This window comes from Biomphalaria glabrata, chromosome 2, assembly GCF_947242115.1.
Source record: "Biomphalaria glabrata chromosome 2, xgBioGlab47.1, whole genome shotgun sequence".
In the NCBI taxonomy this organism is placed as follows: Eukaryota; Metazoa; Mollusca; class Gastropoda; family Planorbidae; genus Biomphalaria; species Biomphalaria glabrata.
Window position 1 is genome coordinate 37,072,431 of NC_074712.1, and position 12,552 is coordinate 37,084,982.

General features: G+C 35.0%; 1 protein-coding gene across 11 annotated transcripts in view; it reads left to right on the forward strand.

The window, feature by feature from the left end:
• The window catches only part of LOC106053060 (cytochrome c oxidase assembly protein COX11, mitochondrial-like), a 31,106-nt gene that overhangs the window by 8,752 nt on the left and 9,802 nt on the right, over positions 1-12,552 (forward strand). For 7 of the 11 annotated variants that reach the window (XM_056020341.1, XM_056020339.1, XM_056020340.1 and 4 more), the window contains exons 2-5: positions 3,151-3,589; positions 3,953-4,105; positions 4,627-4,752; positions 4,897-4,938. In XM_056020341.1, coding sequence (XP_055876316.1) covers positions 3,176-3,589; positions 3,953-4,105; positions 4,627-4,752; positions 4,897-4,938 — 735 coding nt within the window. In that variant the 5' untranslated portion in view covers positions 3,151-3,175. Of the gene's footprint in view, positions 1-998; positions 1,137-1,201; positions 1,301-1,986; positions 2,012-2,670; positions 2,854-3,150; positions 3,590-3,952; positions 4,106-4,626; positions 4,753-4,896; positions 4,939-12,552 lie in introns of those variants that run through there. The other 4 variants (XM_056020337.1, XM_056020338.1, XM_056020336.1 and 1 more) reach the window with 4 other exon arrangements.

Consider the following 12,552-nt stretch of genomic DNA (forward strand, 5'->3'; position numbering starts at 1 on the left):
CTACACGCGACTTCAGGCCTAACGTCGATGGTCTGGTCTCTGCCGAACGCTCTCAGTTGAGTGGACAGAAACATGAGTGACGAGCCATCTGCAGTAGGCCTAGTAATTATAGTTGTTGTTTTTTTTCTGAAGAATTACAGTTTCTGCTTTTTTATTAGTGACAGAGACAACGTCAACTTATTTTAGTAAACTAAACTGCCTGTGCATGTAATAAACTACACTAAATGTAATTAATAATTATAAAAACTTTATTTTAGCATTTTACTGCAGTGACAGTAGTGTTTGTAAAAAAAACATTCTCTTTTTGTGGTGTGGCCCGCTGAATGGTTGTTACTTTCCACTGTGGCCCACATGCTGATATGAGTTTGAGACCCCTGATCTAGATCTAATAATGATATCTTAGGTCTTAAATGTTTTAGTTTTTAGTATAGATAAAAGAATCTATATATTATATACTATAACTACTAAAATAGTAAATAGACATGTTTTGCTGCAGTTGTTAAAATCCCCCTTCCTATAGAAAAAAAAGCTATAGCAACTAGATCTACATTCCATGAGCATAAACAAGAGATTGAAGAGAGGTTTGAGGTTAAAACCCTTCCAATAAAAAAAAAAAACTAAAGGAAAATATGGTCAACAAATTCCATGAATGAGCGTGCGTAGCCAAGGGAGGTTTTGAGGTACTTTAAAAGCCCCCTTCCAATAAAAAGCCTAAGGTGTGAGCTTACCCCCCCCCCCCTCCAAAAAAACAAACTTAAGACAAACTATACTATTTTAGCCTAGCAATAAGGGTTTTCTGCCAGTTGCTGGAAGACATTAAAAAGTAAATCCATGAGAATTCAAGCCACTAACATAAAAAAACTAAAGTAAATTACAGTCATTTGAGGTTCAATCCTACCCCAAATAAAACATTTCACACTTTGATTTGTTTTTCTACCAGTCACTAGGTTCTGGTTAAAGTGCAGTGAATAGCAGATTTGATATATAAATTACAATTTTTTAATAGAAGAGTAACAGGATATTGCACTATAGTCACTTCAAATACAGGAAATAAAGCTCACAGCGCTCCTCCAAAACCCCTATCTGGCAAGGGAGAGGTGTCTACTTTTGTTCCACTAACTCCAGGAAGAGACGATGTAATGAAATATCTATACAATCATACATATATATATATATATATATGTATGTATGTATGCCAGGCAAAGTGAGGAATGATTTCTTCATTTCCTACTTTGCTTCTAGGCATTCTCTATAGAATGACTAGAACTGCTTCCAGCAAAGTGTTAAATGATGATTTAAAGTATTTTAATTAATAATATTATTTTAAAAAAAATAATATTTCTATTCGCAAGTAATCTAAATAATTTAGTCTTGTTCCTGAAAGTGTGACGTATGTTTACTTACTACTTTCTAAGTGTGCATACTTTGCAAAAACTTAATTGTACTCTAGAGGTAAAAAGTTGATACTAAAGATATTTGAAAGAAAATAGGTCTATTTAATCAAGGCAAATAAGACTACCAGTACTAAGAAGGAACCACTTGACTAGATATTGATAAAAAAACTGATTTAAATTTATAACACATTTTGTTTTGATGATAGTAAAAAACAAAAGAACAAGAGAAGTTAATTTATCATGTTAAACAAGGCTTCAGTGCAATTCATTTTTTTTTTGTCTGAAATATTGACACATACCGCTATTTCGCCATTGAAAAAAGTGCTTATACCCGTATATAATATACTCTCCTTGAAATGGAACTTTGTAACCAACTCAGTGGGATGTTTCAAAAAACATCAAGGATGTTTAAAATAATTATAATAAAGTATTTTCTCATTTAAATATTTGCTATCTGTTTGATCTAATTGACTTTAAAAACAGTTTTACCCTCTAAAATTTCTAATTTTAGTCTACTTACTATTTTATAATACGATTAGTTAATTTACAAAATTATTTGAGTATTTAAGCATTGAAATTACACTTAGCACAGTGTATTAAGACATGGGTCTACAGAGGTAATTTTAGTCATATGAAATCTTGTTGTTTATTTGTGTTTTTTTCCCACTCATTAATTATTTAATTTATAAATATCTTTCTAAATAAGACATTTTCTACTTAGCCTGATGTATACTTAGTCATTCTAAAGAAAGCCTAGATATTCTATAGAATGATTAGTAAAGTAGGAAATGTACTTTGCCTAAAATATCAGCATTTCGCACTTCTGGTAATACACACGCATGTGTGGGTGGGTGGGCGCGCAAAAAATCCCCCCCCCCCCCCCAAAAAAAAAAAAACAACAAAAAACAACAACTAAATCTTGGCTATGCCCATATCTATAACTAGTGAATTTAGCAGATCTAATATAGTTTTACTCTTAGTCTAGATCTACTAGTGATCTAAAGATCTAGATCTATATAGATCTACTACTAAAACTATTATATATAGAATAGATCTATACATTTTATATAATATTGTAATTTACCACTTTTGGACACCTTTGCACCTGACATAAGAACAGAATTTTAGATAGGGGAGGAGGGCACACTATGAGAATGGGTTAAAAATATCAACAAGTAACATTACATTATTTATGTTTATTAATCTATTATTTGTAACTCATATTGTGTATTTTCTCTGCAAAAGTATGTTTGCACACCTCCCTGATCTTTTAAAGGTTGTAGGGTGTATGTGGGGTAGTGATCCCTTCTGTTACCTCCCGCTGGATTCTCCAATGATTTAAAGAAGATAAAGCATTCTTGTAATGAACTTGGGGCATAGTGTGCTACTGGCAGGAGAGAATTTCCTACCCTTCCCTCTTATGATTCCTTACATTTGAATCATTTATTTAACCTGAGAGGTAAAATCATTGTCTGTTATGTTAACATAAATTATATGAGCTCATGATATTGTCAACATATTCCTTTCTACTGCATAGACATAGTTTTTCATATTGATTACTAGACAATTATTTTCATTTAAAAAAATTAACCACATGAAAGAAAAAAAGTTATGATTATGTTATCAAATCACAACTCAAACAGTTCAAGACAAGACTTTTAAATTTATTTTTTCTATTATTATGATATAAATACTTTTTTTTAATAAGTTAATTTTATATTGTTATATTATAAATTAATTGATTTTTTTTTTTCAGTTTATAAATAGAAAAGCAGTTTAAAATGTTTTGGTCAAATGTTTATTTGCGGATCACTGTGGCTTCCACTGTTAAAGTCCATCAGAAGTCACCTCTTCATCTGTGCAAGATTTGTTTCAAACTATCAGACTTACATAAAACTTTGTTCCCAGTATTAGTTAGACAGAAGTATACATGTCAAGCCGGCACAGTAAACCATAGGCTGTTCAAATTTCCATCACTTCAAAAGTTGTATCTATTAGATTGTAACTATATGAATGGAAAATTCTGTTATGCCTCAGTCAATTCAATATCCACCTCAACTAGGAGACTTGGCAAAGGATCTGGTGGCCAACTAACAGACTCAAATAAAACTGGTTTAATCTACATTCTTGCTGTGTTTATTTTCATGCTTGGTGGTGCTTATGCTGGAGTACCTTTGTATAAAGTGTTTTGTCAGGTAAGTTAGATTATCAAGAAGCAGTGAAATTATAACTAAGAATTTTCTGCATGATTTAATTTTGTAATGTACAGTTTGAATCTCTATTTCGAACTGTAGACAATTGTTAATGATAGCTAGCCATAGGCGTTAATATAAAAATTGTAAAAGAATGTTAGTGCATATTACAAACAAAAAGTTGAAAGTAGTCTATAGTAATTTTTATACCACTGTTATCTTACCTTAGTAGACATAATCATTCAGCCTTTATTATCTTTTTGTATAAATTGTAAGTAATAATATTCACTTTGTATGTATTTCATAGTATACATAGGTTAAGTAATTAATTTGTTTTTTTCTGCTTGTCTTATGCTTGGTCTATAGGCCACAGGATTGGGTGGTCAAGCTGTGAAAGGGCATGACACGGATAAAATAGAAACCATGGAAAAAGTGTATCGAAAGATAGTAGTGAAGTTTAATGCAGATGTTGCGTCAAGTATGAGATGGAATTTTAAGCCTCAACAGACAGAAGTCACTGTAAGCAAGTTTATTTGGGAGTCATAAATTGTTCATTGGGGAAATTTTTGGCAAATAAAAATTAAAAATGATTAGATAACAAAAAATGGCACCATAAACTTAAAAAGTGGTAGTTTCTAGCTTATAAAACAATATTTTTAAGATTAGAATGTTACATGGGATAAAAAAGCATAGTAGAATTTAGTAAAGGAAGTCAGATCAATTGTGGTTTATTTTATTGGTTCATTTTACTTGGAGAAGATATTGTCATTGTTCATAGTTTACATTGTTTTTAACCCAATTCAAGCAGTCAAGTTATCATAAGTTGCTCATTGTGACAAATACTACAATATTATTTTCAAATTTCTTTCCTTTTTTTTTAAACTCTTTTTTTTTTCTGTCCATATTAAGGGCATAAATAAATAAATAAATAAATAATATATATATATATATATATATTTATTTATTTATTTATTTATTTATTTATTTATTTATATATACACATGCACATATTTGTTTATATAAATTTTTTTACTATGTAGGTTTATCCTGGAGAAACAGCTTTAGCATTTTATACAGCCAACAACCCAACTGATAAACCAATCATTGGTATTTCAACATACAATGTGTTGCCCTACGAGGCTGGCCAATATTTTAATAAAATTCAGGTATTTACAGATTTTTTAGATTGATTAGCAGTTGTTTTCTTTTTTTTTTTTTTTTTTTTGTAGTAAAATATTATAGTTTCCATTTACTTTTTGATTGACCTTATTGATTGCCTTATGTCTAAAATGATTCTATTTTCTCTCTAGTGCTTTTGTTTTGAAGAGCAAAGATTAAATCCTAATGAGCAGGTAAGCAAAAGTTCAACTAAATATTTAGAGTTAGTCTAAATTATTTTAAACAAAATTATTGCTGGATTTTAAAGTCACTAATTTTTTTAAATTTGTTTTTTAATTAATGAAGATATATTTACAAATAAAATAATTTTTATTCTCATAATGGGTTGTTTCCCTTGTTTCTCTAAATAATTAATTAGTTTTTCTGTGAATTTTTCCCCCCACTCATGTTGGCCAACTGATAATAACCAAAGCATATCTCTCATAAATATTTCAAGAAAATTTCTCTGATTGAAAGTGAAAAAAAATATTTGAAAAAAATTGACATTTGTTTGCTACTGCACCTTATTCAATGGTGTACTGAGGAAAATGCCAGAATGAAAAGAAAGACTGCAAGAAATAGAAACATCTTCTTCACATTCAGGCTCTTCTTTAAACTTTTGACTGTAAAACTAAAACCTTTGCCTTTTATTTTTCTCTGTCTGTGTCTCAGCTCCCCACTAGCTTAAGCTCAGTTTTTTGTTTTTAGTTGAGCTCTTTGTACTTGGAGAAACTAAGTAAACATTATGTATTAGATTATATGGAAGTACTGTGCACAGTTTTCTGTGAGAATATTACTATTTAAAATCTATGGCATAAGTATCTTTGACACTCTTGATTAATCACTTAACCTTGTTAACTTAACCATGGTTAGGCCAATAATAGAATATGCATCCTCTGAGACCCCTCAACTCAAGAAAACATTAAGAAACTAGAACAGACACAAAATAGAGCAGTGAGCTTTAACAAACAAATATTCACGTTTGATTAGAGTAACACCTTTAGTTAAATCATTAAATTTAGAAAGCCTTCAGGAGAGAAGACTCAAAAGTAAAGTAGCAATTAGACATAAATGAATAGAACCATAATCTCCACAGGGCCGGCCATAGGCATAGGTAATCTAGGCAGCTGCATAGAACCTCTGATTTGGTGGGGGACTTAGACAGGACTAAAAAAAAATTTTTAGAGAAAAAAAATGCGAAACTTGGATCAAATCTCAAATATAGCAGAACCTTCTACTAGCTTAGCTCCAAGTCTCTACTATGATTCAGGATTCCATTCGGAACGCTACAGGAATCGCTCTATTGAATTTATTTTATTTGTTGATTTAGATGCTAGAAAGTTTTCATTCATTGCATGTTTTTTTTTTTGTGGTCTTTTTATTTTTCCATTTCATTTAGAGCCACTCAATTCACTTCACCTCCAATTATCACAGGCTGGCCCTGATCTCCAAATACAAAATCTAATAAAATAATCAGACACAAAGATAAAGGCACATTTCTTGTTCCATAGGCTAGGACAAATTTGTACAAATTCTCTTTCTTCCATAGTGCTTTTAGGAAAACCAACAACTTGGCAGAGTTAAAGTCATGATTAACATGCATGACTAGATTGACCTAGAGACGCACGTAGGAAATAATCATCTTTTTTGAAGTAATGTCTGTATTTTATAAGATAAAATAAAACAGAAATGTGTGGGATATTTGCTTGTAAATTGTTATTCATTATTAAATACAAGCATTAGTCATTACAAGCTTACTTTTAAAAAATGGTAATGCCCCTGCTCTAAAACAACAACAGATACTCTAAATAGTTTGTTTTTATAATACATTTTGAATGGAAAAAAAATAATTAAAAAAATATTTATTTAAAGAAAAAATCTGTGTGCAAATTATAAGCTTATAAGCTGATTTTGTTTTGCATTAGTCCTCTTGTTTTTTTTTTGAGAGATTAAGTTGACAGCAGAAGTAGCCAATGTCACCTTTGTTTTGGCTCCATTATGCAATTTAACCAATAGCAAGTGAAGCAAATGTCAACAAACATGAAACCTCAAACCCAGATGGCCTTTGCAGAATATTTCTCAAGTTACTGCTGGTTATCTAGCTGCCCCCTTCTTTCTTCTGCAACCATGTTTTAACTGGAGTTGTTGCCCTTATTTCTTTTGTCCACTAGTATTCCCTTCTCTCTCTCTTTCCCCCCCCATTTTATTTAGACGTTGGATCCTTTTGTGTCCCCTCAGTTCACTATTCATTGGTCACTTTGTAATCAGATGTGCCTGACTGAAATGTTTGCATTGTAGACTCTGCTAAGTTGGGTTGTGATGTGGGCACATTTGTTGTGAGTTTATGGCCACATTTGTTGTAACTTCTCAGACATATTTTGTGTGGCTTCTAGGGGCACATTTGGTGTGAGGGCGAATTTGGGGTGAATTTTATGGGCACATTTGCTATGATGCTTTATGTACATTTGAAATTCATGTGATATTTATGTGTAATATCCTGGTGTGCACTAGTATGTATTTTAACATCAGTGTTTGACATCTTTATATGCATGTGAATTTGACATTATGTATAGTAGGATGTGATCTTATTGATTATTATGTTTATAATTATGGTTGCTGGACATTTTACGTGAATAGTTTTTTAAGACTAATACTTTTTTGTTTCCACATCGACATTGTCAGCAAATAATAAAGTACATTGATATACATTTAGAAAATCAGTTTAATTTAAAAAAATTTTAGTTTCACATTAACAAATGAGAGATGATTGGTGGATGGTTGTTCTGTAAACCCTGATCAATACAAGTGTTGTTGTTCCCATGAGCTTCAAGTGTAGTCTCCAAAGATAGTTGTCTCAACTCTATCTAGAAAACAGCTTATTTTAATCTTGTCAAACTTGGTATTATACTAAATCATCTCAAGACAATACTTCTGATGGTAGCTCCACACTGGTGACATAATGCCACACCCTGTCTATTCACAGTATATGGAATCTGTTTCATTGATGAGATTGCCTCCTCGCCCCCCTCTCCCCCACACAAAACACACACACACACATTCCAAGCCACAATGGCGATGATCTGCCAACTAATCAAGTGGCTTGTTGTGCCTGACATTTACAAAGCATGGAAATCTATAACGGTGTCTATCTCTCGCTTGCCGGTTGATGGTCAATATCTGCTGGTCTGTGATTAAAGTTCTAGATGTCACACACAATGTTAGCTCTTTGATGACCTCTTCTTTTTTATAATAAATGCAAGCTTAAGTTGTAGACTATATTAGTCTATATTACTAGTATTGTCATCATTTGATTCTTTCAGTAAGTATTGTATTATCGATTACCCGCCTTATACAACTTATGGAAAGGTTAAGATATAGATCTTTAGACCCTAAGTCGTAGATACTTCATGTTAGATATATAGGCCTATAAATACGAGCAGATACCCATGCTGCTCTACGGTCGAAACCCACCAATATTCAGCATGCACAATTCAGTAGGCCCATCAGTTATAGTTTTCCCATCAGCCTGCATTATAAGGCAGCCCCTCCACCCCCCCACACACACAAACATGAAATGAAACGAGTCTTCCTCTACAACACACTTTTTGGTCTTGGTGTATTCAGTAAAACAGCCCCAGCATTACAATAACATTGCATTCTGTTTTGGCGTCCTCCAATTGAAAGTCATTTTCAACCAAGAACTTTTTTTTTCATCCCTCAAAAACCAGTTAAGCACAATTTTTAAACAAAGCATTCACTTCAATGCCCCCGCATTATACACATTTTTACTATAGCCTATTATATACCCACCCCTCCCCGCTTTTTTCCTTAAAAAACTCCCACTCATTTTCAATAGGCCGTTATATTCACTGAGACAATTTTTAGGATTTTGATTTAGAATAGAGGCCTACTTGTAGAGCTCGATCTAGTCGTTCTAAATTGTTGTTCTACACATTAAACTACATTCTTTACATTTCAAACTGTACACACACACTTTCACACAGACGTTCCGTGTTCTTTGTAAATGCACATTTGATAATCACACTGATCTAAGAACAATCCCTGACATTCACGCTGACAATCATCTACATTTAGACGAGATTTTAGATCTAGATCTGTGTTGAAATAAACTTACATAAAAAAAAACCACCATGGAACGAAAGTTAGGCACCAAAAAAAAGTGTTAAGTGCTTACAGCGGAAGGAAATACATTCTTGTAATTAGATATCTAAATGTCGGCTTTCAAAACATATTGGGTCGAAATTGCGACAATTTTTGTTGGTAAATTTAACCGCTGTGATTAAGATCTTGAAAATGACCTACGTCTACGTGGTTTAAGTTAAGTAATACAAAGTGAAATAGTCTTATTTTATCGTCCATGGCAAGTGGGAGAATTAGTCAATCATCAGGATATAAAATGTTATATAAAATGTTATAAAAGATATATAGGCCTATATATATATATGTATATCTCTGCGACTGAGGTAGAAAAAAGCTGGACGTTTATGCGTGATACAATCTACCAAACATCATCACTGGTCTTTGGAAACAAAACCAAGAAAAGCGAAGACTGGTTTGAAGCTAGTCTACCAGAAATGGAAACTGCCACTACGAACAAGAGAGCAGCCATGCTAATCTACAAGAAGGATCCCACCCCAAGCAACTTAAAAAGGCTCAGAGCTGCACGTAACAATGCCCAAAGAGTAGCGAGACAATGTGCTAACAAATACTGGCAGGAGCTATGCGAAGATATTCAATCTTGTGCCGACTGTGGTAACATAAGAGGACTATATGAGGGCATGAGAAAAGCCTTTGGACCTCACACCAGCAAGTGTGCTCCGCTCAAGTCAAAAGATGGCTCAATCATCAGCGATCGTGCGCTGCAAATGGAACGATGGGTAGAACACTATGCAGAACTCTACCAGATTGAAAACGCCATCTCACCAAATGCTGTTTCCAACTTCCCATCACTTCCAGTTTTGACGGAATTAGACGAAACGCCCTCAGTAAAGGAGCTGAGCATTGCCATTGACATGCTTGCACATGGGAAAACACCCGGAGGAGATGGCATTCCTGCTGAAGTAATTCAGGCTGGAAAACATGCCCTAATCAAACCACTCCATGAACTGCTAAGCTTGTGCTGGGAACAAGGAATGGTCCCCCAGGAATTGAAAGACTCCAACATTGTTACAATTTATAAAAATAAAGGCGACCGCTCTGATTGTAACAATTACAGAGGCATCTCACTGCTTAGCATAGTCGGAAAGGCTTTTGCTAGAGTGTTACTAAAGCGATTACAGATCCTGGCAGATCGTGTTTATCCAGAGTCGCAGTGTGGCTTTAGGGCAGGAAGATCTACAACAGATATGATTTTCTCTCTGCGGCAGCTACAGGAGAAGAGCAGAGAACAAAAGCAGCCCCTCTTCATAGCTTTTATTGATTTGACCAAGGCCTTTGACCTTGTTAGCAGAAGCGGTCTGTTTGCTGTACTAGAGAGAATCGGCTGTCCAAATAAGTTAAGAAAACTAGTGTCAGCTTTTCACGAAAATATGCAGGGCACCGTTCAGTTTGAAAGTTCTTCCTCCAGGCCATTCTCCATTAAGAGCGGTGTAAAACAAGGATGTGTACTGGCCCCTACACTATTTGGCATCTTCTTCTCAGTCGTACTATCCAGTGCTTTTAAATCCCTGGAAGACGGAATATACATCCATAGCAGATCCGATGGAAGGCTCTTTAACCTGGCACGTCTTAAAGCCAAAACGAAAAGGCGTCGTATCTTGATAAGGGAGCTGCTGTTTGCCGATGACGCGGCACTCGTATCTCACTCACAAGGAGGTCTACAGAAGCTAGTGAACGCCTTAGCAGCTGCTTGTCAAGAGTTTAGCCTTACTATAAGTCTCTCCAAGACCGAAATCCTGGCACAAGACGTTGCAGAAATACCTATAATACAAATTGGGAACCACACCCTTTCAGTGGTGCAGGAATTTACCTACTTGGGTTCAACAATTGTCAGTAACCTAGACTTAGACATCGAGCTGACAAAAAGGATAGGAAAAGCTACCACAGCATTGGCAAAACTCTCCAAGCGCGTCTGGGAAAATGGTAAATTGACCACAGCGACCAAAATCCTAGTCTACAACGCCTGTGTTGTGAGCACTCTCCTTTATGGCAGTGAAAGCTGGTCAACATACATGTACCAAGAGCACAGATTGAATAGTTTCCACTTGCGCTGCATGAGACGCATAATGGGCATCTCTTGGAGGGACCATGTCTCCAATCAGGAAGTTTTGAGATTGGCCAATATGAACAGCATGTATGCTCTCCTGACACAAAGGAGATTACGCTGGCTCGGACATGTCACCCGCATGCCAGATGGTAGAATCCCGAAAGATATCTTATATGCTGAGCTTGTGGAAGGAGTCAGACCCAAGGGCCGCCCAAGACTAACATATAGAGATGTCTGCAAGCGAGACATGAGAGCCTCAGGCATCAGTGAAAGTATGTGGGAAAACATAGCCAAAGACCGGAGTGCATGGAGACAGACTGTGCGTGCTGGGACAACCCTTGCTGAGAACAAAAGAATTGAAGTGGCTTTAATCAAGAGGGAAAAAAAGAAAGCTGCCCTGTCTGCTAGCCCTAAATCAGAGGCATACAAATGTACGAATTGTGGCAAAGTCTGCCGTTCTAGAATTGGCTTGATTAGCCACACCAGATTCTGCCCCGTCTCAAGATTAAGCCAAAACCAGTGACTCACTTGGGCGCATCCATTGCCTTTCGAGACAAAAGGAGCCATATATATATGTATTATAAATCTGTGTGTGTTTGTTTGTTTCTTTATATATATATATATAATGTTACTGGCAAATTGCGCATTCTATAGAATCTTCGCTTATTTTCTAAAATATTCCTTGCTGTTTTGTACAAAATGCTGTAGATGCTGCCAGATTTGTCTAGTATTGTTTTGCCCTTCCTCTTTCTGTCTTGCTTTTCTTTCTTCCTTTTCCTTTGGATCCCGTTTTCCTTTTCCTTTGGATCTCTTCTTCCTTTTCCTTTGGATCTCTTCTTCCTTTTCCTTTGGATCTCTTCTTCTTTTTCCTTTGGATCCCGTTTTCCTTTTCCTTTGGATCTCTTCTTCCTTTTCCTTTGGATCTCTTCTTCCTTTTCCTTTGGATCTCTTCTTCATTTTCCTTTGGATCTCTTCTTCCTTTTCCTTTGGATCCCGTTTTCCTTTTCCTTTGGATCTCTTCTTCCTTTTCCTTTGGATCCCGTTTTCCTTTTCCTTTGGATCTCTTCTTCCTTTTCCTTTGGATCTCTTCTTCCTTTTCCTTTGGATCTCTTCTTCCTTTTCCTTTGGATCCCTTCTTCCTTTTCCTTTGGATCCCTTCTTCCTTTTCCTTTGGATCTCTTCTTCCTTTTCCTTTGGATCCCTTCTTCCTTTTCCTTTGGATCTCTTTTTCCTTTTCCTTTGGATCCCTTCTTCCTTTTCCTTTGGATCTCTTCTTCCTTTTCCTTTGGATCTCTTCTTCCTTTTCCTTTGGATCTCTTCTTCCTTTTCCTTTGGATCCCTTCTTCCTTTTCCTTTGGATCCCTTCTTCCTTTTCCTTTGGATCTCTTCTTCCTTTTCCTTTGGATCCCTTCTTCCTTTTCCTTTGGATCCCTTCTTCTTTTTCCTTTGGATCCCTTCTTTCTTTTCCTTTGGATCTCTTCTTCCTTTTCCTTTGGATCCCGTTTTCCTTTTCCTTTGGATCTCTTCTTCTTTTTCCTTTGGATCTCTTCTTCTTTTTCCTTTGGATCTCTTCTTCCTTTTC